A 27,713-nucleotide genomic window follows, 5' to 3' on the forward strand; every position below is an offset into this window, starting at 1 on the left:
GATGCCTTAGGACTCCATTACCTTAGGATGCCTTTGACCTCCCATTTGTGGCTGGTATTTGCTTGTCTGCATCCTATCAACTTCAGTGATTTGTACGTCTGGCAGGTGTATCTCAATCAATGTTCTATTTATTTTTGATTGTCCTGCATTCTCTAACCATGTGCTCTGGGACCTATGAGTCCCCATTGCAGTGGCAAAAAGAGGGGTGACTTCCCCCTTTTCAACTTCCTCCCAGTGTGTGTGGCCTTCAGTGGTATCCCGCTGGTTTAAAACGTTCTTTTTTCAAGGCCTTCTATGATGATTCATCGTTTTTTCTTCGATTTTTTCATAGCTCCTCCATCTACTTCCAGACCCAACAGTAGAAAAAGGAATCTTAAAAAGCTGATAAAAAAACAGGAACTTCCAGGGCGCATGTCTGGTGTCACAGAAGGGATGGACATACCATCAAATGGTGATCTACAATGACACTCACAAAAAAAAAAAAAGAAAATTAGGGTGATAAAATTCTGGATCCAACCACTAGATGGCATGCGGATCTAGAAATGGTTCACATTGCAAAATTATATTTTTTGTCCATGGGTCTTCTTTATGAAGCATGGCTCAGCAGGTAATTTTAAAACCCGACAAAGATGTTTTGGATGAACATTACGTATGGCTTCACACATACGTTAAAGCTCCAACAAAAAGGAGAACAGGAATACATTTTCAAGTCTGACAATGAGATAATATCTAAGCATAAGGTACATTATTTGTTCATAGAGATGGGTGGGTATTTGGGACAAAAGGAAATCCCAGGTAGGTTAGAGGACCGTGGAGTAATTTCAGGGCTGGATGTTTTGAGGGAGTTTCACACCTTTGATGCCTAAAACTAAGCCTCCATAAGCAAAACACCTTTTTTTAAATTCAAATACTAAAGTGACTGCTGCCATGCCAGAATTTCCTTCCTAAGAACAGTACTGAATTTCCACTTTAGTTTTCAACATCCCCATACCTTACCCCTCACAAAAAATGTCGACATTTGCTAATATGACTAAATTTCACAGAGTTCCTCAGCACCTAGGTTCATCATTTTTCCACTGTTGAAATAATTTTTACTAATAAATTAATACATTGATTGGACAGGTGATGTTTTCCAGATCACACTGAGGGGTCACTTTTACTTCCTCTATTCAGGACAGGTGAATTCACCAAAAGCCAATCACTGACATTACTTAATATCTTTGCAGAATCAATCTTGGCTCCAAGGATTACCCAAGAATATTTACTTTGCACAGACTAGGTCTCAACTGAGTTGAAGAGTAAATATGAAACAACTATGAGCTAAAATATTGCTGCCCAGGATGCTGACATGCTTTTGTTCCCAAGAAGCAGTTTAATAAAAAAACTTCTCTTTTTTTGGAACAAAACAAGATTATATAAACCAGGTCACTAATTTTATTGAAAAAATATAGACCAGAATTAAAAATCAAGGATTAGTTCTAAATGGGAATACATGCTTGCTGCTTATTCCTGCAAGATTAGTCTCATTGGCATTACTTTCTGAAGTCAATAACTACCAAGCAGAATGCAGTGAGTGTAAAGCAATGTGGAAGTTTGGATTTTCAGAAAATATTTATCTATGCTGCCTCCTCCAGGTTTATCAAACATTGGGGTTATCTGGGAAGCTTTTGTTGGGCTATGAGGCATTCCCAAAATCTGTTGGAATGTCTGGTATGCAGGGAAGCCTCCTTCTTAACTTGACCATACATAGCAAGGGTGGGCTGGTAGGAGGAAGTATGGCCTACTCACATTTTCCGTTCACCCACCTGGGAGCAATGGGTTAATTCATGTAATCAGTCTACACCAAGGAAATAAAGTCAGATTGAACCATTTACCACATGTCTTGGTGGAAGGAGACTTTTGCCTTAAAATTGAATGCTTTGAAGGCCATGCAATTATATATTGAAGGGCTCTGTCAGGTAAGGAGCAAGTATGAGATATTCTTTGATAATATATCGTTAACATTTTTAGTCCTTATGGCTTTGGAGAAGTGGTTTGTACCTTGTGTTTTTGTTTGATGTAAAACTGAACAGATAGCACAGACGATGGAGTATATTTTATGTTTAAGAATATGTAACAAACGTATTTTGGGGAAAAAAACAAATGTACGCGTTTTGTATGTACATATGTTGGTCTATGCAGCATATTTGTGCGGGAAGCACTGATTGATTGGGGCCAGGGAAGCCCCGGGAGTGACGCGAGCCGTCCAGCCAGGGCAGGAGCCCTTTAAAACTTGAGTTGCGCTCCCGCCGTCGCAGGAAGCGCTGATTGGGGCCAGGGAAGCCCCGGGAGTGACGCGAGCCGTCCAGCCAGGGCAGGAGCCCTTTAAAACTTGAGTTGCGCTCCCGCCGTCGCGGGAAGCGCTGATTGGGGCCAGGGAAGCCCCGGGAGTGACGCGAGCCGTCCAGCCAGGGCAGGAGCCCTTTAAAACTTGAGTTGCGCTCCCGCCGTCGCGGGAAGCGCTGATTGGGGCCAGGGAAGCCCCGGGAGTGACGCGAGCCGTCCAGCCAGGGCAGGAGCCCTTTAAAACTTGAGTTGCGCTCCCGCCGTCGCGGGAAGCGCTGATTGGGGCCAGGGAAGCCCCGGGAGTGACGCGAGCCGTCCAGCCAGGGCAGGATCCCTTTAAAACTTGAGTTGCGCTCCCGCCGTCGCGGGAAGCGCTGATTGGGGCCAGGGAAGCCCCGGGAGTGACGCGAGCCGTCCAGCCAGGGCAGGAGCCCTTTAAAACTTGAGTTGCGCTCCCGCCGTCGCGGGAAGCGCTGATTGGGGCCAGGGAAGCCCCGGGAGTGACGCGAGCCGTCCAGCCAGGGCAGGAGCCCTTTAAAACTTGAGTTGCGCTCCCGCCGTCGCGGGAAGCGCTGATTGGGGCCAGGGAAGCCCCGGGAGTGACGTGAGCCGTCCAGCCAGGGCAGGAGCCCTTTAAAACTTGAGTTGCGCTCCCGCCGTCGCGGGAAGCGCTGATTGGGGCCAGGGAAGCCCCGGGAGTGACGCGAGCCGTCCAGCCAGGGCAGGAGCCCTTTAAAACTTGAGTTGCGCTCCCGCCGTCGCGGGACGCGCGCGGGCGGCGCCCGGGCGAAGCCCGGGCCAAGGGCGGGCCCGTCCTTGCCCGTCATCGCCCGAAAGAGGCTGGGCTGGGCCACCCCTCTTTCACATACAGGAAGCACGCTGCTGCCAAGACCACCCGGGAGGTCTCGAAGGTCAGAAACCCTACTAAACCAAACGCATGATTTGAGGAGCCCGGGCCGGGCCACACTATTCTTACCCGGACTCCCCAAGGCAGCTGACCAGCGGACGACCTTCTTTTACCCACCCGGTCACTCTTGTAATATAGGTGAGCAGTTCTCTAGGCCCTTCAGGCTTCTCAGTCTCTCCTAATAAAAACTCCAGTAGAGCAAGATAGAGCAAGATAGGGTGAGAAAGGGCGAGGAAGAGCATCTCTGGAAATAGATTGTTAAACTTTGGGGTTGGTCCTGAGTACCTTACCAAATCAAGATGGGTAGACGGAAGGGGGGGAAGCCTTTGGAAGAAGTAGCCAACAACAAGACTTTAGACGGCTTCCTCCAAAAAGCGGTAGGGGCATTAGAAAAAGAAATTGAACTGGTTGAGCGCCGTCTAACCGCTCCACCATCAACTGACGCTCCACTGAAAACCTCATTACAATCTTTTTATCCACCAGCTCCCCAGACTACCCCGGCAGCATCACCACCATTAATCATCCTAACTGCCCGAACACCCAATACAGAACCCCCGGGCAGAGCTATGCACCCTTCAGAAACTACCCAGCCTATGTCAAACAGGCCCGTATCCTCCCCAAAACATAGCTCAAAGGGTAAAAGGAAGCGAGGGGAGGTGAACCTAAAGAACAAACGGCCCCGAGTTTTGGACTCCCCCAATCATCCTGTGTCTACTCGATCTAAGGATTGCACACCTGACGAAACTACTTGCTACGGCAAACTGGACACAGCTTTCATTATAGACTTTATAAAGGATGAGCTCTCAAAAAAATTACACCCTATAATAACCCGTTTATCAGCCATTGAGGAGAAACTCGACGCTCTCATCAAATTTAACCAGCCAATCTCCTCCTCCTCATCGGACCTGCATTATTTGCAATATCACTCTCTCCCATGTCCCCCTGTTAACAGTGCCAGTATTCCTCTTTTACCCCCAAGTACGGCTCATAAGCCTCAACCACCTTGCTCTGACTCTCTCCACCTACCAGCGAAGCTTTCCACACCTAACCTGGCCAATCCCCCTAAAACTTGGCACCCAAAAAGTGACCCCCTTTACCCAAGGCGGCCAGGTGAAATTGCCTCTTCCATAAACATGGGCGCTAAACTGCACAGGAACCATTCCAATATTCCAGCAGACCAGACGTGTAGGGATCCAGGAACTAACCTGAGAACTTTACATCTACCACCGGAAGCTTGCCCCTATGTACTAGTTATTACGAATGTTCCTAAGCTCAAGTCCAACATTTCCGAATCATTCACAGAACTGAAAAACAAGGTCATCCATTGGTTACACAGACACGCTAGATTCGCCTTTCATATGATACCCTCAATACTGATGGTGAGGAGGGTGGGTTGGGTGGGCCCACTCAAAAACCCTGGTACAGGGGATTGTATCGTTATTAATTTTGATACACCTTCCCTTGTCCAACAGCTTTCTCTAAATGTGTGTCATTCTAACCCCCTAGGGGGGGTAATCTCACTCTGTAGGCTCCAGGCTTTCTACCCTCATATAGCTGTACCAAGCACTAAGGGGGTGACAATCTCACCCAGAGGTCCTTCTAGGGCACAGACGTCACCTGATTTTCGGCCAAGTTGCAATGCTTCTTCGCCCACACTTTCTGAAAACGACTGACTAAAAGTAAGCACTATGTACAGTTTACCCTACTCCCAAGGCCCAAACAACCGGGATAAAAAGTCTCCTATAGCTGGGAAAATTGAAACTTATGAAGTTGGGCAAAACAATCATGCGGCTGAACATACTTTTACCATCGACACTAGTGACCCTATCCCAATTCCCGCACTTGCTCAGTTAGATCCATCCAAGAGTTCTGAAATCCTTATCGGGGGTGCAGACAAGGAGCGTATGGTGACTGAGATTAACTTAGTCACAGACTTACCAGATTGTAGCAAACACAGAGACCCGCCCCCACTCCAGGCATCCGAACAGCTCAGGTTACTCTCCGATTCAGATGGGGCAAGAAACACCCCGGGCATTAACGTAGTAGGAATTCCAAATTCGATTGAAAAGGGTATAAAATTTCCCCACGGTACCCGATCTCCAAGAGAGAACTCTGTGGCTGAAGCTCCCCATGACAAAATAGACGGCCTAGTTACCATCCTTAGTTGGAATATTGCAGGCTTGGAGAACAAAATGAATAACCCTGAATGGGGCAAATTTATAGACGAACACAATCTATGTCTTTTCCAAGAAACATGGGCACTGGAACCCAAATATAGAATTGGCTATAAAAGCTACTGGGTCCCAGCAATTAAGACGAATTCAGGGAGGCCCTCAGGCGGCCTGCTAATATGGCTCAGTTGCTCTTTTAAATGTCGGATTGAAATAATTGACTTGGGCTGCCCTGATTTAATGGGTTTATTAATACCATCCCTTAGAGAGAAACCATTTTTAATAATTAATATTTACAATAGGAGTCTGGGCAGCAAGTATGAGTCCGACGCACTGACTATTTTGGATAGTTTTCTTACTTATAAATCACCTTCTCATTTTATTCTCATTGCTGGAGATTTTAATGCCACTTTTGAACCCTACTCGCTGGCCCAGGAATTATATAAAGATGAAGACGCTTATTGGGGTATTCCCCAGCTGGTGTCAAGAAAAAGACCAAAAATTAATAGATTATCTCACCAGGTCATGGACATTACACTGGCACATGGCTTGCGGGCCTGTAATGGTCGCTCCCGTTCGGACCCTAATCTCCACCCTACATTTAGGCGCGGGTCACAGAAGAGCCAAATAGATTATATCTTGCTCGATATCCGCTTGTGGGGCCATATGGTCGACATGAACATTGTAGAACATGAGGAAAGTGACCACGAACCACTGATTTTATCTCTTAGGAATTTACTACCCCTTCCTGAAGTCTCTTGTCCCAAGACCTACGGACAACAGCTCGCACTGTCCAACAATAGACGTAATGTTAGATGGGAATCCCTGAACACTGACACAACCATTTTGACAACGGCGTATAGGCAGCTGGCAGATCATGTGGACCATATATCTCAATTTCCAGAAGATAGTGGTGGGCTTATAGCAGCCCACACACAATTTTTTAACTCCTTAAAAAATCTATTTACCAAAGAGTCGGTGAGAGAACCTAAAAAGAAATGTAATGCAAGATGGTTCAACGCCGCATGTAGAGAAGCACAGCACAAATTGCTGAGAGCTCTAAGAGGAGGTCAGATAGACTTTATAAGGGAAACTAGGAAAGCCTATAAACAGGAACAAGCTAGAGCCCGTAGGAAATGGGACGAATCAAGATGGGTCTCCCTTCTGGAATCTGCTAAAATAAACGACACCTCTAAATTTTGGAAATTGGTGGCTGATGCCAGCGATGAACCTAACTGTTTGCCTGGCGCCTCAATACTCCCTGTAGAGTGGACCGATCATTTTTCCCGATTATATCTTGGGACCATTGGTGCCACCGCCAGGGAACTGACCCACATCATGACCACTGAGACCCCCAAAATTGAATTTTCCCTGGCAGAAACCAAGGCTGCGATTGTCTCACTTAAATGGGGAAAGGCCCCCGGCCTTGACAAAATACCAGGTGATCTCTACAAGACTGACCCAGATGTTTGGGCTCCATATTTAAACCTCATCTCTAATGTGATAGCTGCAGGAGCACCTGTTCCGAGCTCCTGGTTAGGAGCAGAGATAGTTCCCATTTTTAAGAAAGGCAACCCCTCTAACCCTGCTAACTATCGCCCAATCTCCTTACTCGACAACTTCCAAAAAAATTTTGCAAAGCAAACTTTGTCTTGTCTAGAGGAATGGATTTTGGAAAACAATGCCATTTCTGATTTACAAGCAGGGTTTAGACCAGCAATCAGTACCATAGATCAAGTACTAAGATTTCTAACAATAAAATGGAATACTGTAGAAGTAGGAGGGGGTAACCTTTATGTAGTTTTTATCGATCTTAGAGCCGCGTTTGATCTGGTCCCTAGAAATCAGTTATGGCTGACACTAGCCAACATGGGTGTCCCGCATGGCCTTTTGAAACTTATCGCCCGACTACATGAGAATACCTATGCCCAAATTAGGAATGGCAAGAATGGTGATCTTACTGAACCAGTGGCTATCGAGAGAGGAGTCAGACAGGGGTGTGTGTTGGCCCCAACTCTTTTTCTTTTATATATTAATAACTGTATCAAGTACTTAGTAAATTGCACAAATGACTCCCCCATGCAGGCTGGAACCAAAGTCCCTTGCTTACTCTATGCAGACGACACTATTCTTCTGTCTAAATCATCTATGGGAATACAAAATCTGGTCAACCAGTTCGGTGCATACTGCAGAGACTTTGGGTTAGACATTAATCTTAAGAAAACCAAACTCATGATATACAGCGCCAGGAAAAAGAAGCTCAGCGCAAACACAAAGATGGATTCAATCCTTGTGGAGAGAGTAACGGAATATGATTATCTGGGCATCAGACTATCTGACAAGGGCGGTTGGGATCCAGCTATAAGGAAAGGGGCATTAACAATCAGCCAAAGATGTGGAGTAATAGGACGTAAAGCTAGCACCGCAACAAGCCCCCCTCTGATCCTCATCTCTGAAATATACAAAGTACAAATCCGTGCTGCGGCCCTGTATGGAGCAGAACTTTGGGGATCCCACAGACAAATGGATACTCTTCAAACCAAAGAAAATAACTTCTTCAGACACATAGCCAGACTGGGGAGGGGCACACCAATGCTCCCCCTCAGACTGGACCTGGGTCTACACAGTATCAAAGACATAGCATATCTAAGACCACTCCTGTACTGGGTCAGACTATGGAAAACGGATGAACTCGAACCCTACAGGGCAGCAGTTAAAGAACTACTGCCACCTCGTCATGGATGGGAAAAAGTACGGTGGCTTAGGGAGATGAAAGCAGCATGGACCAAACTGAGTCTATCCCATTATTGGGAGAATCCCGAGATGATTCCTGGCAATGCTAAACGCCTGATCAAAGACCACTATTGGGAAAAGATCTATGAGGAATCCCTCGGCTCAAATAGTTCAGGTCGGCTGACAGCAGAGTTCCTGCTGGTAAAGCATGTTCCTCTGTCTGAAAGCTTCCTGGACCTCCCTATACCAGCCCACGCTCGCTCCTTATTACTCCAACTTAGGTACGGAACATTGGCAGTCAACAGTTTCACGGCCGGCTGGTCGACTAACAGTTCTCCATCGGACAAATGTATAAACTGTCACCTATGTAAGGAAACTTATGAACACGTTCTATTTTTTTGCCCTCTGTATAAATGTCCTCGAGGGAAGTGGATTACCCCTCTGTGCAGAACACTGCCCTCGCCATCTCGCAATAGTGTACTCAGAATATGTAAATATGATACTTCCATACTGACAGTGTGCTCTGTTTCCAAATATTTGGCAGCAGCATGGAAAATTCGCAGCAGGATTATTTCAGATCCCAATCCATCAGTTGAAGAGCGGTCTAGCAGCCAGTAAACCAGCATTCGATCATATTAGTCTGGGACTCTAACGAAAACCGAGACCTATCATGGATATTAGATTGTATCCCCGAGTATGCTGTTTAGTGGGTTACCACAACTATATAACTTTATAAATGCTAAGTTATATCCTATTCTGACCAATCTATTTAATAGAACTGACCAATCATGGGTACCATTCCTTATGGCCCGACCTCTTAACTTTCTTTTTTTTTAATCTGTGCTATTTTCTGGAGTTTTAATGTCTGATTTTATATAGTGATTGGTCTTAGAACAGTTTTTATCTTTTTAATAATCGATTAGATTGGTTCTAGAACAGTTTTTATCTTTTTAATAATTGATTAGTATTATTTTAGTGTCCAGCATTATGTACAGGGCAAGATCCGGAGACCACCCTGAGTATTCTTCTTTTTTCAACTATTTATGGAAATATTTTAGCTATACGACCCCTTTTTATCCTTTCTTTTACTATACATTGGTTTATGGTTTTTATTTCTATGTATGTATGTTTACTTTTAAAAATGGCCTAAATTTGGACCGAATAAACTATTGATTGATTGATTGTGCTGTACAAACACATTTGTACGCAGTGCTGTGTCACATGAAGAAAAGCAAATAGTGTCCTATTGCTATGCGTTTCAGGAATAATTGAACTATTGTTAGGTGATATTTTATTGGTGAATCCTTTATTCTTAAAGTATGACGCAAAGTTTTAGGTAGAAACTCGTAAAGGAATACCGATTTACAAGAATATAATTGGTAACATGCAATAATGTATAGAATATTAGAGAGCAGGGGTTCTAATTTTTGTACCAAAACTGAAGAGTAAAATATTAATGGTGCATATTTAAACATATCTAACACGATATGCATGTTATACTAGAAGTGCCTTCAACATATTTTTCTTTTCATGAAAAACCCAGTCAAAACACAATCATAAAGGGATGGAGGAAAGCTGTAATTATGTCAATTTTAACATCTAATAAACAGTGTTTGGATAAACCAAAGGCGGATTTGCTTGTGATTTCTTCTGTTCATACAGAACCAAATTAAGTGTCAAATAACTAATACAGTACATTTTTCATTGTACCAGGTCTTAATTTAATCCTTGTCCACATTGTTGATGCCTTGATGGGGCCTGTTTATGTAAGGGGAAGAACCATTTATAAACATCTTGGAATTAGACCTTCAGCGATGGACAATGGTAAAATAATTTGGAAAGAACGTATGCAATTGCATCCATTGAGCTGAAAACCAATGCAATGACTGAGTAATTTCTACGTACATATATACCCTGCTTTCGAATGTCTGCTAGAGACTACAGCATAGATATATAGAAGCCCCCAGGCAAATTTGCCCAGAAATTACAACCCGGTAATGGAAAACTGATCCAAACACATCATTTCATCATTATATGAGTACTCGGGCATGTAGTTAGGAGTGTTAATATCAATTAATTCTGTTCACAAGCGGAAGGCTTGTTTTCACACCACTTCATTTTTCTTCAGCGCATGTGTAATTACAGAACTCAAGCTAATAGCCACGGTGCTGCAGTCTGCCAAGAAAATAACTAGCATTATTATTCCAGGGAGTCTTGTGTTTTCCTTTCTTTATTGTCTCAAACTGATGTGTAATTATTACATATGACTAAACATATGTAATAGGTTTTTTTGTGAGAGAGTGAGAACACCTCCCTCTGGCTCCAGTTCAGAAGCCATTCATCGTATTTGTGACCTCAACGTATGAATGAAGTCTGTTATCACTGCATATATACTATTTTGCAATTCAATCGTTCCAGATGAGATAAGATTGATGCGCCTACCTATTTATTTTTCATTTCTTTCGAATGTTATCATTAGTTATTTTCTTTTCTTTTATCTTTATGTAAACCAAGTGCTATATCACAGACGCCATTTTGTCTCAGTGACGCTGTCAAAATCACTGAAAGCATGTGGGTGCACACAAGAACGGGTCATAAAATGCACTGTACATTTCACTACAGAGAAGGCCGTTGGAAAAGGCAGTAGCTTAATGAAATGTGGGCATACAAGAGGACCCCGAAAATTGTGAAACAAAATTTCATTCCAATGATTGTTCAGTAATAAAGTTTTGCTTCAGTGGCTCAAAAAGTTACAGTAGCATAATATGTATAGGACTAATATTTATGTTATTCAATAGTAGGAGGATTTGCTTGTACTCAGTGTGATAAACCCGGTAAATGTAAGGACCTTTGCTAAGAATTATCACCTCTACAATAATAACAATGGAATGCTCACATACGCTATCTCTTCCATGGGTGAGTTGTGCTCTAAAGCCGCGTAAACGGCTAATGAATTGGACCCATAGCCTAAGGTCGTCTGGCTCACGGACACTGAAGGAATCGTTGTGGTGGCCAGCTCAGCCACAATTATTTAAATGCCCACAGTTAGATAAGTTATATCAGATAAGCTGCACAGGAAAAGTGGTCAAACTCTGTAATTATTAGGTACTGTATGGGCCAGGACCTTTTGTTTTGTCCAAAAACAACTTAACAGGTGCATACATATACACAGATACTGCTAGCCCTCTTCATCCAACAGTCTGAAGTAGTGTTGTTCACATTTTTCTTCCATCATCTCATCATACAACGCAGGACAGAGGTTCAGCCCACATCAGCCATTGTGTTAGCTCACTAAGGGCCATATGTATGAACACATTTTCCCATAGACAGAGAATGGGCAAAACTGCTTGCTACATCTGGCCCTAAGTGAGGGCAAGCTGCTTGCGCAAAATGTGCACATTGCGGAAGAGTACTCCCCTTCAGGACAATACACTACAGGTGTGTACTTTTTTTTCTTTTTAAATAAAACTATCGTTTTCCTTTTGCAAACGCCTTTTTCTTATAAAAAAAAAAATCCTCCTGGGAGCTTCGCAGACCCCACTACCAGGGCATCATTGCCTCTCGCAGCACATCACATGCCACACACTCAGTTTTACAGGCCTCTATCGTGAAGAAACTGCTTTGTAAATCATTCCGAGGTGGACACGCATGTGGATTTGAATGCCTGATTGGCAATTCTGGAATGCTGTAAAACACGTAAAACATTTTGATCCTCATAGCAATATACCCAGTCAGGATAGGCAATATAATTTTTAACAGATGATAAATGTGGGTGACGAAAGAACGGGGAGAACATTTTCAGCCCTCTCAACCAGTTAGCATTATTGACAATTTATTGTCCATTGGTGTGATTCTTGCTGGCATATCAGTGAAGCATAGGAAGGAATTAAACCAGAGAGCAAAATGGAGGCCTCAAAGCGGCCAATCCTTTTGACAGGAGTTTAATCTTTGTCATTATCCCCCATCATTCCTCTAACACTATAATCATGAGAACGATGACATTCTAGCAAACTGAGGCAGTGGGATTCTAATGCAGCACATGGTCCATACACATGACACCCACCTGCCTGGCAGCGGAATATTCCCACTAGTGGGGCACACCACGTTCCTTAGCCAAGGTCTACTCGTCTAGCTCTGATTGTCAATTCAATAAACATTGGCAAACACCACCAGTCTTGTATTGTTGCTTTGCCATAGTTTTTGACGATATTTTTCAGCATTGGCAAAAGGGAAAAAATGCTTATTGCTGATGCTCAACAGTCATAACATAATGGTGGCCCAGTGTGATGAACTGTATGTGCCCAACTGACATCTTGCACAGGCATACATAGGTCATTCTGCAACAATCATTTTTTGTTTTTTTAATTTACTTTTCCAATATGGCAAATGCCCAACTTGGGATGGTACATTGAAAAATAATACAAAATGTGTGTGTAACCACATTTACAACAAGGCGCAGTTGATCTAGTTAACTATCCAAGGAGATGCTGATTTATTGAGGTAGTGCCACTTGAGAATGTTCAAAAAGTAGGAAACATAGTACAGATTAATGTTATTATTTGAGTGAGTTTGTCGCCAAGTGGGTGACTGAATAAGTTATCGAGGTAATTATTTGACAAATGGAAACCATCACATTGGAAAATCCGACATTACACTAGTCGTTTTTCCATTTTTATTAGTTTTGCTCAATGTCAGCACATGTGCTTTCTTATTTAGCACCTCTGGCACACTCCTGCACCTAGTCACCTCCAGGACTGAAAACGGTCCATCGATGAAATTACTTTTGGACACAGGTTGTATTAGAAAGTGCTAGGGCTATCCAGATTCTCATATCCTTACATGGCCATGCCATGACCATAGCATCTGAAAGAGTACCACCCCAGTTGGGGAGGTGTGGCGTTTAGGATCCAGGCCTTGGCGCCATCCTAGCGGTGTGCTGGCCACACACTTCTGCCCTCTCGTTTCGCAAGACGAGGGGGCGGAAGGAAGTAGAGAGTCACGTAAGAGGTGCGTCACTTCCTCCCGCCGCACCTGCTAAGGGGTATTTAGGTGCCCCTACCCCAGACCTCGTCCTTTTTTCCTTGAGCGCGTGGCGTCAGCAGGCAGAGATTTTCATCGTCTTTTCTTCTGGCATACCTTTGGACAATAAGGATCGGGTGCCTTTGTCACCCCTGTTTCTGTCCTGACTGCAGTGCCCGCGACAGGCATCCCCAAGTGCCCGTGTCACTCTGTGCAGCCTCCTCTTCAGGCGCCCATGTCGCCTTGGCACCGGGGTTTTCCCTCTTTCCAATCTTCCTGCACCGCTCACAGTAGGCAAGCGGTGCCACTGATAGTCTTCTGCCTGGTGCAAGTGCAAGGCGGAGGGGCTTCCATACTTGATACTGTAGGGATGGTACCCTGGTAGAGCTGGGAGAGATGCGGGTGTGGTAGCGCAGAGACAAGCTCACATGTACTTGGTGTCAGAGGTCCTCTTAGTGCACGGGTTCAAGACCCACCACAGGTAGCAATCTCCCAAAAGCTCATCTTTTCTCCAGTTAGTCAAAAGTGTGATCCTGGGCACATTCGCCCCTTAAAGGCGTTCTCTTACCGCACCAGGCACACCATCAGCTTTAGTCTAATGGTAATGGTCACAAAACCTCATACTAAGAGGTGGGAGTTCTATTCCGGGTGTGTCTGTAAATATTCCCCTCCTTTAATTTCTCCATAGGTTTTACCTTATTACTTACCCATCTCCATGCCCTGGTAGCGTTATCCCTGCCCCACCTTTCTGGCCTTAGCGAGGCTGTCCAGGTCCTTTTACCAGCTGCTATTGACGTTGGCTCCAGCTGTGGCCTAGGTACTTGGACCAGAGAACTGCGGGGTAAGTGTGGGGAGACCGTTTTGCTGTCTGGTTGCTACATACCTATTTTGCTTGTGTCAGGGGCTCTTTGATTCGTTACTCATTCAGGATACTTCAGTTACCTTGTTCTGGGTCATGGCTTCAGGGAAAAGTTGTGTAGGCAAGAGGAAAGGCAAGGACCCTGAATTGTCCCAGTTGCTGAAACTGGTGTTGGCTAAACTGGGGGATGAGGGAGGTTCCAAAAGCTCTGGGTCCAAGTCTGAAAGGGAGGAATCCAGGGTCATAGGTGACCCCCCTAGACGGTCTCATGTGCCTCCCTGTGCTACTTTCCCACCAGTCAAGCGCAGGACTAGGAAGCAGTCCTATGCCCTTCTTGCAGAGAAGGTGCTGAGTCAGTACAGAAACCCACCCCCTGGGAGCATTTGAAGCTACTACCCCTGCTGTGCCTCCTACTATATCTCAGCTGCCTGCCTCCGGGGTGGTTGTCCAGGGGGGTCCTTCAAACCAATCCAATGTAAACCCCCACCCCCTTGACAGGAAGGGCTCTTGTTGGGCCTTTAATAGAAAGGTGTGCTTGCGCCCAGCAGGGTCCTGCAGGTACAAGCATAGTTGAACCTTTTGTGGGCACACATCCCACCCCAAGTTCAAATGCAACATAAAATCCAAAGAAAAAGGTAAGGACGGGATTAAACCCTCAAGCTAAACATGTTTTGCCCACCCCAGTCCAAATCTCAAGACTTATCCCGTGGTTGCATTCCTATCCCAACAAAGACAATGGAGGAGTTACAGTATCTGGCTTTCTCTTCTTGTTTCAGGATCCCTGCCCTCAGTGTAACCCCCATTCCTCACTGCAGTAATCTGTTGTCAGTCCACACCCATTAAGAGATAGTAGTCAGGAAGATTGAAAAGCAGAGGTCATTAGGTACAGTAGCCGGCCCTTTTCCCACACCTCCTTTGGTAAGGTTTGTTTGTTCACCACTTGGAGTGGTTCCCAAAAAGGAACCTGGGCAATTTAGGCTGATTCATAATCTTTCTGCTCACAGGTGTTACTCGGTGAACGAGGCAATCGATCCTCAGCTATGTTCGGTGCGTTATGCATCAGTAGACCAGGAACTTGTGAGGCTATGTAATCTGTGGCGGGGGACCCTCCTAGCGAAGACCGACATAGAATCTGCCTTTTGGTTACTCCCAGTGCACCCTGACAATTAACCCATTTGGGGTTCCAATTTGCAGGTTCCTATTGTTATAATAAATGCATGCCAATGGGGTATAGTATGTCCTGCACATACTTTGAACAGTTCAGCTCTCTGTTACAGTGGATATTCACCATACGCACAGCCCATAAAGAAGTGATCCACTACCTTGATGATTTTCTAGTCTTCGGCCCCCCAGGATTTGGGAAGGTGTTTGTGGGCCTTGAGGGCATTGACTACTATGTTTGAATAACTGGGGGTTCCCATAGCCCATGAGAAGACAGTGGGCACTTTAACTTGCCTGACGTTCCTTGGCATTAAAATAGATATAGTTGCTGGTGAGTGCCACCTCCCATTTGATAAAGTATTGGCATTTAGGTAGTCAATTGACACAGTGTTAGCACTTAAGAAAGTCACTTTACATCAGCTTCAGGTTCTGGTGGGTCAGCTAAACTTTGCTCTCAGGATTATTACCATGGCTGGCACATTTTCTCGGTCCATAGCTAGGGCGATGACAGGCCTTAATGAAAAGCATCATCACACTCGGCTCTCTTCTGAAGTTAAGGAGGACTTGCAGATTTGGTCCTCCTTCCTGCAACATTTTAATGGTGCCGCCATATGGCCTTATCTTCCAGTATCCAGTTCTACTTTGGGTATTTTCATTGATGCTGCAGGCAGTACAGGGTTTGGAACTATATTGGGCTCAGAATGGTGCAGGGGGCACTGTCCGGTGGCCTGGCATGACAGCGGCATCACAAGGAATATTGTTTTTTAAGAGTTGGTCCCCATTGTTGATGCAGTGACTGTATGGGCAATGGTGTTCCAAGGACAAATCTGTCATTTTTTTGGTCCGAAAATATGGCAGTAGTTGAAGACATCAACAGGCAGGGAGCCTCATGTAGGTTTGTTTAAGACTGCTGAAACATTTGGTCCTGTTGTGTTTAAAGTTTAACATTATGTATTACGTGCCAGGCATGTTGCTGGTGTTCATAATAATGCTGCTGATGCCTTATCTCGCTCCATGATGGAGGGGTTCTGGGAGCACTACACAAGGTCAGCAGAGAAGATGCCAGAGTTCCCAGCATATCTGTGGAGGATTGGAGTCCCACCCTGCCGGACTTAGTGGCAGCATCACTAGCAAAGCACACACGGGGGTCTTAAGGAAAGGAATTTACACAATATGGATTATTTCTGCACCCACACAGAGTCTCAGACATGTTCTCGACTGGGGCCATTTGCTTGTTTTTGGGTAACCTTAAAGACCAGGGCAAGCCGGTATCCTATGTGAGGGTCCACCTTGCCGCCATTGGATTTTTTGGGAAATTGCGCGGCAAGGAGGGCTTAATAAATTCCTTCATCATTAAAAGAGCAGTAGCTGGCTGGGCACACCTTGAGGGCAATAAGATGGATAGCAGACGCCCCCTTAAGGTGCATATGCTAGGTCTCCTCCTGTCCAACCGCCACAGGGTTTGTGCTTCCCCATTCAAGGTGACTCGATTTACTGCAACATTTACTGTAGCCTTTTATGGTGCCTTTCGCGTGGGTGAATTGGTAGGATCGTCCAAGACAAATTTAATGGGGGGGGTTGCAGTGGGCAGACGTCCGGTTGGGGCCTAACTGGTTACTGATTCGGTTAAGAAAGTCCAAAACTGATCAAGAGAGGAAAGGGGTAGCAGTCAAACTTAGGGCAGCACTGGGCTCCCTGTTGTGCCCTGGTGGCCCGCTTGGGTCTTACTTAACAGTCCAGCCAGCTACAGGTGCACTGGAATTGTTCCTTCATGCGAACGGGGACTGTTTGTCACGTTACCAGTCCTCAGCAGTTCTGTTCACTGCCCTGGGGGCAGCTGGAGTCGATCCGGTTGGCTATTCTTCACATTCATTTCGAATAGGGGCAGCCACGGTAGCTGCGGGTGCAGGTATGTCACCTGAGCAGGTGAAAACAATAGGGTGGTGGTCATCAATGTCTTACAAACATTGCATTCGCCCTGACTTGCAATGACTTATTTTCCCTTGTTGATTGTGTGCTCACGCTGGTGTGTTTTCTGTTTCAGTAGAATGCCGTCTTCTGTAGTGGGGGTTCTTGGTCACTCTTTTGCCTGGCCAGCGGCCTACAGGTTGCAACAGCTCCATAAGCCCAAGCTAGCGCTGCTACGTGATGTGTCCTTTCGGTATTGTGCGATCGGTGGCCTGCGCATGGCACAAAGCTGCGAGGGACTCCAGTTCCTGGACCCCATCATTATGCATCTAGGAGGTAATGACTTGGTGTACATATGTCCAAAGCCCTAAGGGAGGCAATTTTGAGAGAAATCGCTCAACTCTCAAAGGACTTCCTGGTCCATAGCATGGTCTCACATGGCACTGCACTGCTACTGGAGAAGTGACATAACGTCTTGGACAATGAATGTGTCGGTGTGACACTTGAACTCGGAACTGGCTAGGCTATGCCCTGGCCCGGGACGCATCAGGAATATCCCACACAGATCTGGTAAAGGGCGAGAACATGTTCCACAAAGATGGGGTGCTTCTATGGGATGCTGGGACAGACAGTTTTATTGCAAATATTTGGACCTTTGCACAGAGTATCTTTAGGGGTGGGGAGGGCAAAAGTCCTTTTGATGCCTGGTCACCCTCGTGGCAGGATCTGAGATACTAAATTAACCCCTAAGCAACAGCAGGGTCCACTGTACAACACCAAGGGTAGGGTCCAGCAGTCCTGAACCAACCGGCGGATGTACACACTAGCTTGGGGGCTAGGGTTCCCAGATCACTTGGGTGGGCACGGGGCTCCTGCTCCTGGCCATCCCGTTGCAGCCCCATGGAAGCTCGGTGTTTGGGGGGCGGAACCCTGACCATGAGGACAAGGGACCGTAAGGTGTTGGTGACCACCCCCCACGGATACAGGTGAGGTATGGTTGCACCTGTGTGGTCCAATGGTATTCAGGAAAGCTGGAGGTTTCTGGTGCTGTGGCCAGTAACAAGTCATGTATTTCTCTGTATGATTTATTGCCTGACTGAAGTTTCTCTGTGTGATTTATCTGATTATCCCCAGATCTGATTTGCTTATGATCATTATAAATTTCGATAACATTTTTGAATATGTCTTATTTAATTTTATGAATCTGCCGAGTGTTTTTGGAGTGCCTAGCTCAATTCTGTAACAAACTCCTCCAATCCAAAACCCGTTCTGTCTTTATTGGTGTTTCGTTAGGGTTGTGCTGGGACTAGGGCCAATTGGGTCATCCGGGTCCGATGACACAGCACCACCGCAATTGGGGTGGTGCAGCGTTTAGGATCCAGGAACTCCATAGCCCGGGTCTTGGCGCCATCCTAACGTTGTGCTGACCACAAATTTCTGCCCTTTCCCCTCATTAAATGAGGGGATGGAAGGAAGTCAGGAGTTGTGCAAAAGATGTGTGACTTCAGCCCGCTGCCGCCGCACCTGCTAAGGGGTATTTAGGTGCTCCTACCCCAGACCTCGGCCTTTTTCCTTGAGCAGGTGGTGTCGGCGGGTGGAGGTTTTTGATATCTCCCACCCACCTATCCCTATAATCTGAAGTAGCGGGATGTGAGATACTAAATTCACCCTTAAGCAACAGAGAAGTCCGCAAAGCAGGGTCCCTTTGACAACACCAAGGATAGGGTCCAGCAATCCTGAACCAACCAGCGGATGTACACACCAGCTTAGGGGCTACGGTGCCCAGATCACTGGGATGGGCACAGGGTTTATGGCCCTGGCCATCACGTCGCAGCCCCATGGCAGCTTGCCGTTTGGGTGGCAGAACCCTGACCATTACAACAAGGATTGGTGAGGTGTTGGGGACCGCCCCCCACGGATACAGGTGAGGTGTGGTTGCCCCTGTGCGGTCCAATGGCGTTTAGGAAGGATGAAGGTTCCTGGTGTTGTGGGCGGTAACAAGCCATCTATTGCTCTGTATGATTTATTGCCTAACTGAAGTTTTGCTGTCTGATTTATCTGATGTATGTGATTATCTCTAGGACTGATTTGCTTATGTCCATTATGAATTTCGATAACATTTTTGATAATGCGTTACTGCATTTTAGGAATCTGCCCAATGTTTTTGGAGTGCTATGCTTAATTCTGTAATAAACTCCTCCACTCTAAATCCCGATCTGTCTTTGTTGGTGTTTCGCTGGGGTTGTGCAGCGGCTGTGGCCAGCTGGGGGCATCAGGATCCTATGAATACGTTTATAACCATGATTTTTTAAAACATTTTAAACAATTGTTCCAGCATTCAAAACAATAAAATGTGAATCTCCTGTTCTAGTTTTAGTTGAATAAGCATGATGAATTAAATTGAGTACGTACATGTGCAGAGGAGGAATAGGTGTGGGCTCATAATGGTATCGTCCCTCGTGATGTCGTGCGTCAATTGGCACTGGAGGATGGAAGGCGGGGAAAAAGGGTGGAGGATCTGAAACAGAAAATAAAAATATACAATGAACAGGAGAAAAACTCACTTCACACCACTATTAGGAGCATGTATTTAAATAATTTTTTATACACTAATCAGCAAATTACTGCAGTAAATACTCATAGGACAAAAGAACACACTTAACAGGTGCCATTAAACAACTATTACTCACAGCGGAAACACGGACAAGCAAATTTGTCTCAGTAGTAAACATTTTCATTTTTAAGTGTTTTCTTCTGATTTTTATTTCTTGAAATGTTGGTAGAAAAACAAATGACATTCATCTTTTATAAATTGTCTGAAACACTGATGGCTTCATCACTAATAGCTCATAAAAAACAGGTGTAAACCCCGTTTAAGTCGCAAGTGGATTACCAATAATGTAGGAGAGAGGGGAAATATTGCACATTATTACAAATTGTCCCCTCGTATTGTTGGGAGGGGGTGGGGAAGGGGAGTGGGGTGAGGTGGGGATCTTGCTATTCCGAGCAGTATTATGGCCTGGATGTCTAATCTGCAAAATGTTATTAGCAAAGTTAAATATGAGGAACAATGTAACAGTCTGTGCAGAATGCATGCTTTGAAATCATATTTAGTCACTTTTTGACCCTACTCAATGTTACTGCAGTACTTAAAATGAGACCACTCTTTTGCCAGCTGAAATCACTGTTTGCAGCAGGATTTCAGCCTTTTGAAATTGGTCTGACCGCTTTAATGATTGTATGCCAGATATTGTATGAAAGAATTCCTAAACTATCAAAAAAAATCAGTCTTCCTTCTTTTTTCAGATGCCAAGGTGATACCAATTACTTTTAAAGTTACTGCGAAAAATTACAATTGAGAAAAAAATCAACTCTGGTAGGTGACTTGCCTTTGCTCCCATGTAGAGGCAAATATACCACCAGGAGGTGCACATATGGTATGCAATGTAGAGGAGGAGCACAGTCAGTGCATTCCTAGGGTGCCCCTTCAAAGGGTACCGCTAGTGTCCTACACGTAGCCATCAACAGGTGCTTGCAGTCACTTACTGCACCAATCTGCCCTCTTCTCTCCCATCTTTCAAACACGAGACCAGAAAGCCATCTTTAGAAGTGAAAGGGTGACCAGCCGCTTCAAAGGCCTGGTCTGTTTTTCTCTAATGTGATGTTCCCAGTGCAAGCATGTAAACATGCATACTCTGAGATTAGTGCACTTACTGTAATATGGCTCACTCTACTGGTCTGCATCCAGCATTGTAAGTGTTTTGTCTTTGTGTGCCAATGTTTCTTTGACATGTCTAGGCTTATTTTGGTGCCACAGAATCAGTACGGAATTTCTGCTCTTACCATAGTGAATCTACACTATGTGCAACAGACAAAAATGATCGTCGGCATGAAACTCTGGCTCTTCGTTTTAGTTCAGATTAACCGATTAATACAGGATCTGGTGGCCCACGGCATGGATTCATGTTCAGGATCCTGCAGATGTTTTCTCCTGCAGATCCAGAGGCCCTGGGCAGACAAATGGAAGGTATGTTGCGCCTGAACCCAGTTAATCAAGCAAATAACCCCCCTAGGCCCCTGCAGTACCTGCATCTGGACGAACACTGACATCATTTTGGGAACATTTCTTATGCCTAGCTCTACCTTTTCTCCTACAAGTAGAACTACATGGCAGAAGCACTGGCTATTACCAAAACAAGAAATTACATTTCTAGGTCCATAAGGAGCATTCGTGAACACACCTAAGCTTTTACATAAGGGTCAACATTTATGATGAAGATTTGTGATCAGTGATTGTCCCCTTGGACGCCTAAACAATATGTAGGCCACCATATAAGTTAGGTGATACCCCTTTTTAAAGAAACAATATAGAAATTCTGGAAAAGTCAAAAAAGGACAGATGCACACATCAGCAAAGTTCTCAGGGGCAAGCATAGTGACCATCAGAATACAAAATAATCAGAAATAAACTTGCCCATAACACTAGACTATTTTCACACTGAGTGCACTGCATCCACGCACACACACACATTAATAACCAAACACACATGATATGGTTTAAAACATATCAGATGAAGCTGAGTGCTCCAAGGTACTTGCAGCACTGTACTATACAAATGTCAAGTAACCACTATGACAATTGAGTAATACTGACCATCTGGGGGTGCTATGGCATTACAATGTAGGTTGGCTGGCTAATGACACAAGATACCAACACCATTACTTTCAAAGAAGAGCCTTTTCCTTCTTACTGCTTGAAGTTTGCCTCCGTGAAATGGATTACGAGGGTTTGATATTCAAAGATTTGCCTTAACTTACTTTAGTAGAACTCCTAGCCTGAGCTGCCCTTTGCTCAGGGAGCGACCTGCGCAAAACCAAATTTGGTGTCCCTTCCGACTTGACCTCCTTTATTGTATATGTATTGAAAAATTAGGAGGAGAAAAAGAAGGAAAGTCGAGGGTGCAAGATTAAGGAGCACCATGACAAACAAAAACAAACAAACTGCTGACAAGGGTGCCAGGAGCCCTCAGAAAAAGTGTTAAACACTTTTCTTTGGATCCAAGTCTGAGGAACACAGCTGCAGGGAGCTCCAGCGCCCAACTGGAGGTCTGTGCTCCTGGGCAAGGGGCCCTCTCGCCCATGCTTAATGCGAACCCTGCTCCTGGAATTCAGGAGTAAGCCGGTTGAGCTACGCCTCGGTAAATTCAAGAATACGTTTACAAACAGGTATAGCGTGTTCACAGAATCGTCAAAGAGCTTTGTGATCATAGCGCATGCCCTTGTTTACAGGCAAAACACATTTTAAAAAAACTAAATGCAACAATGACGTACTGTCTTGACATAATTTAACAAAAATTGCTGAGTAACGAAAATGCCGTTTTTACATTCATTACATTAGCAGAACATCTGTTGTTCAAATAATATTGAACGAGGCCTTCCCTCAAAGGAGGCCCTGGTACACCCAGCAGTTATCACACAGCCATACACGGCTTCAATAACATCCGCTCTGTCGGGATTATTATTTAAACAATTCCTCTAACTACTCTTCCCAAAGGTAAACTGTGGCTAAGCTGTTTTCCTTCCCCCTTCACAAAGCAGACAGCAGGAGGCGTTTATTTGAACTACTCCGGGGTTTACTCTGAGCTCTGTTTAAACACTTGCTACTCCATACCGCAAACAAACAGGTCACTTCATTAGAAAGGCAAACAGTTTAGCACTTGCATCCGAGCCCTTGAAGGGAACTATGAGAGGCGAAGGAACCTCTGTAAACACGCTCGTGTCTTCAGCCCTGAGCAGCAGCCGTGCGGAACGGCACTTCAAAAGCCCTTTCACAAACACGTCACACGTCTGCGCGCGCAACAAAGCGATAACCTCGGAGAGATTATCCGAGCGCCAGAAAGAAAGGCGTGATTTAAACACCGATATGTTTTGCACTCCAACTCAGCTAAATAGTAAAATGTGAATGGCTATAGCCTCGTAAGTACGTACCTAGGCTACGAAGCTTCGCCTCCCAAAGGATGGGCTCGCCTAGCGAAAGCGAAATGCAAACGAGGTCGTGTGTTAAAGCAAAAACGTGCAAACGTAAGCCAAACTTTATATTTGTTCATCTCATTATACGTTTTGTGGGAAATGTGTTTCGGACAAGACTTCTATCACGTGTTCAGTTTGCGTGGCGAAGGCAAATTGCAAAGCAAACAACAAAAAATATCTAGGGAGCCTAAAACATAGTTCAACACATATGGTTTAGCTGAATAAAGGTAGACAAATACTGGGGAATGTGGAAGGAATGCGTAAATGAACGCTACCCAAATGAGTATGCAGGGAAACCGGAAATGTAACCTCAAAATAAGATGTCATGACTCATGGATTTTGTGTGTATAAATAGTGTGAAAAGCACACCTTCATTAACAACATCAGCTCCTGTTCTGGATGTTTGTGTTGTTTCCATGCGCCAGTTCTATAGTTCTGCCACAAACAGCAGCATAATTGGGCAATGTGTGGTTGCGGCGTTATTTCTGAAAATCTGCATTATAAGCATGATGTGAAATTCCAAAAATATCACAGATTATGCAGCATAGTTTAAATTCCAACTAAGCCTCGTCTTGAGAGGTTGTACAAGCATGTGTGTTTTATAACACATATATACGGATACTAACATAGAACAGAATCTATCAGCCAATAACAATTATTTTATTGGTAATGTTACCGCACAGTGCTAATAAAAAGGAAGGCGGGCTCTGCATTCCAATAATAAGTGTGTGTATCAAATTGTTGTAAGTACACTTATTCCCCATATTATATGTTATTGGGCCAATTTTATTTTCACTAGAATACATTTATCAAAGAAACATTAGAGCAGGTGTGACCCAAATAGGAGGCTTCAATATTAGTCAAATTGTAATGACACTATGCTCAGTACTTTAAACATCCATGACTGTCGCCATATTTCCTCGCTCTCTGTTTTATAGCTCAGCATCGCATTAAGGTAAATTCATCTTGTCTTGTTTATTTATACCAGAAAGACGAGGCAACTGTCACGTGTGACTGGTCATTTACAAACATGAAGTTTACTAAGCTTATGTAAAAGATGGCAGGACAGCAAAATATGCTTGTATGTGCTCTGTTTCCCGACTTCTCCATTTATCATTTGGGGATCATGGCTTATGCTGAGCGTTGGCTCCTTTGCCCAGTAAACCAACAGCATGCACATCCACGTTAATAGTGTCTTCTCATTTGTAGAGTGGTTTATGGAAAAAAGGATATAAGAAAATGTGATTTCGAAAGTTCACTGATAATTTAGAATAATACAATTTATGACAAATATTTGTTAAGCTGCATTTCTAACACTTTTCTATTGTCGTTGTGAAAACAACATTTCTTTGTCTTCCTGAAAGTTACTTGTAACATATCAAGTAAAATAAAAGTTTTTGCTTATAAACGAGGGTTTCCATATCTCAAAGTATCGTAGGCAGCTCAGTAAGGATTAGAAAGTATATCAGCAATAATTTAAGAAAAAGCATCTCAGTTACTGGTTGTTTAATATAATCTTCCCGAGTTGCAGGTCCGCATTTACGAGAGAGAGAGAGAGAGGGCTTTAACAAGTATATGTGGTCCACGGCAAGAGGGCTGTAATGCTAGTGGAACAATCTACCAACTCAGGTTTGTGTGATTAAAATAATAGTGAGAGAAACAGAAAAGTAACCTATGGAATGAAAAAGACCTTGTGTCAATCAATATTTGCCCTCTGCTACAGTCCCTAGTGTGGTTTCCAACATCCCAATGTGCTGATATAGCATTATATCCTCTGGTTTTTGAGGACTATATCACTTGATGTGCCTTTAAATTGCTGAATATATTTGATAAAGTAGTCCATCACTGATGAAAGCACTCATCTCAAGCTTTAGTTGCAGGATTCAGGTTGCAGGTACATGACTACAACTCAAATGGAGCCTTTAATGACAGGTTCAGTCTACGGGCTATAATACTAGCTACAGAAACAAATTGTACAATAAATAGCTGGTAAATAACACCAGCAAAACCAAGATAATGATCTTCAGGAGTAAATATGAAAACAAGTTTTCTTTTTTCATAAACCACAAGAAGTTGGAGGAAGTAGCGTCCTTCAAGTAATTAGGGGTGATAATGGACAAAACATTAAAATGGAAAACCCACATACAAACCACCATATGTAAATCAGAAGTTGTGGAGAATGTAATTCTGAACATGGGGCGCAAGCACAGTTAGAGGTTTTCTAGGTTTATTGATAAAGGTTTCTAAGCAAAATTTGGAAGTCAAATTACATATGGAGCAGAGTTGTGGGAAGTTAATAAGACAAGTGAGTGTGTAGGACACTGTAGGAGGACATTTTGGAAATTATTACTTAAACTGCAAGCAAGCTTCCCCACAGCGGTGCTGGAAGCTAACATTGGCTAATCTTCTATCGAGACTAGGGGCCTGATTTAGAACTTGGCGGAGGAGATACTCTGTCACAAACGTGACGGATATCCCGTCTGCCGTATTGTTACGATCCCCATAGGATATTAGGGGATCGTTATACAGCAGATGGGAGATCCATCATGTTTGAGACAGAGTATTCCCCTCCGCCAAGTTCTAAATCAGGCCCAAAATGCCAGATGGCTCCTATCAAGTACGGGTTGAAAAGGCTGAGATCGAGAGGCACAAACCTTGTGGACCAAGCATGCAACTAACATTTCTCTATGCAATCAAAGTCCAGCTATGCGATCCAGTGGAACAAGGAAGCCTCGTGGCAGGGTCTATCCCCTCATCGAATATGAACCGGTGGCACGCAAGAAGCTGAAAGCGATAGTCAACAAGCGATCTCTGAGCTTAAAATCTATTTAAAAAATCAACGCCCTAGGAAACTTTCAAACTGAGTTGTCAGGCCGGCTTGATTGACCTAACCCTGAATGCTCAACAATATCTTGTTCTGCCAGTGAACAAGAGTGAAAGAAAGATTGTGTGCCCTAACTAAGAGGAGGTGCCTCCTATTGAAAGCAACTAAGAACAGAAGAAACCCAACAGTCTCGCACAAATGCCTTTCCAGTGAAGGAGGGGACCTGGACTATTTTATGCTGCTTTGCAGACGCTACGTTAAGAACAAGTCCAATACAATAACCAAGAATCTATGCAAACAGCAGCTCACAAATACAGCGGCCCAAGTATTTTTTTTGACTTGTGACTTTGTGGGCACAGCAACAAAAGCAATAGGCCAAAATCTGAGGCTCAACTGGTACATTCGTTCAAAACTCTAGGATGCTTAAGAAGAACATTTCTAGCATGTTTATTGGCTCAGGTATATCCATGTATGTGTTTTTATTGATTTGGAATGATGCACCTTGTTTTTAGAGCATATTGCATTTTTAAGTTTCTATTTTAAACGTTTATCTATTTAATTGAACATGTGAAACACATCTATGCTTTTTTATTATGGGTTGAAAGAACATAAATAAATTAATAAATACATACATATTAGTATAGTTCACCACCTGAGGCCTACATTTCGAAATTAAAAACTGTGAAACTGAAAAAGAAACAATGACATTTTGGAGCTGAGAAAGCCTATACTAGCCATCATTGGCGCTCTACAGCTACCTTGTCTACAAAGGCATTCAGAACATTCCAGTGTCATAATGTAGCTTAAAAGTCTAGCAGTCAAAGACTATACCAGACTCTGCTTGAGCTACTGTCCTGAGCTGCAGGCAATGACTACCGTAGTGTAAGACAAAAAATATATAATTATTTTGAACCATTTCACCCAGTGAGGGTATAATTAAGATAGGCATTGGAATGTTGAAGCATGAGGTCTGTACCAGCCATTTGTGGCCCTGTGACACTGCATTATTTTCAACGGAGCTCTGAACATTCTAGTGTTTTAAGTGTTATATTACCTACATGTGCAGGTAATAACTCCAGGGAATTATCTGCCCCTGCAAATACAAACCAAGGCACATGTGAGTATCCTTAGTAATGGGGAAGGAAATAAGGCCATTAGCACTCTATGCCACAACCCTCACTACAGTATGAGATAAAAAACTATAATGCAGTAGTGAATCCGGTGGCCCAACAGAAGGGTGTGATGGGTCTGCTGTTCAAAGCTAATGGAAAGCTGCTCCTGCTCAGTGTGGCGCAGGTCCTGCGTTGTGTCCTGGTACTCTGTTTACAGAAAGGCCTCTCTCCCTTTGAAGTTTCTCCATGTTGACTCCACCCTTTACTTAGCTAAAGGAAAAAAACAAGCATGACAGACTCAGAATTAGAGGAAAAGTAAACAAATGTCTTAATATTTTCCTTCTGTTTTAACTCACACTCTGAACTTTATTCCGGCTACTGAATACTTTAAATAAGGAAAGGCAGTGAGAATACTTGAACTTATTGGGTGTTTTGTTCTCCCCAATCTTTACAATTTAATATTTTTAAGTAACAGCCTACCAGACAGCATAGCTGTCTGTTTTGCTAAAGACATCTTGGGGACTTTAAGAAAGTTGACCTAGGAATGCATTTTACTTGTTGATTACCATTGGCTTTGTGGTTTGTAACTCACACTTTCTGGCTTTCCATTTGCCGGCTTTATTTGCTTTTGGCTCTCCAGGTTCAGTTTGTCCCTTTTTTGCCA

The 27,713-nt window shown here is 44.0% G+C and overlaps 1 protein-coding gene across 7 annotated transcripts in view; it reads right to left on the reverse strand.

Annotated features, from left to right (window-relative positions):
- Positions 1–27,713, reverse strand: part of GLI3 (GLI family zinc finger 3) — a 380,984-nt gene that overhangs the window by 169,257 nt on the left and 184,014 nt on the right. For all 7 annotated transcript variants that reach the window (XM_069215944.1, XM_069215967.1, XM_069215953.1 and 4 more), the window contains one exon: positions 19,496–19,601. In XM_069215944.1, the coding sequence (XP_069072045.1) occupies positions 19,496–19,601 (106 nt within the window). The remainder of the gene's footprint in view (positions 1–19,495; positions 19,602–27,713) is intronic.

The sequence above is a fragment of the Pleurodeles waltl genome, chromosome 2_1, assembly GCF_031143425.1.
Source record: "Pleurodeles waltl isolate 20211129_DDA chromosome 2_1, aPleWal1.hap1.20221129, whole genome shotgun sequence".
Taxonomy (NCBI): domain Eukaryota; kingdom Metazoa; phylum Chordata; class Amphibia; order Caudata; family Salamandridae; genus Pleurodeles; species Pleurodeles waltl.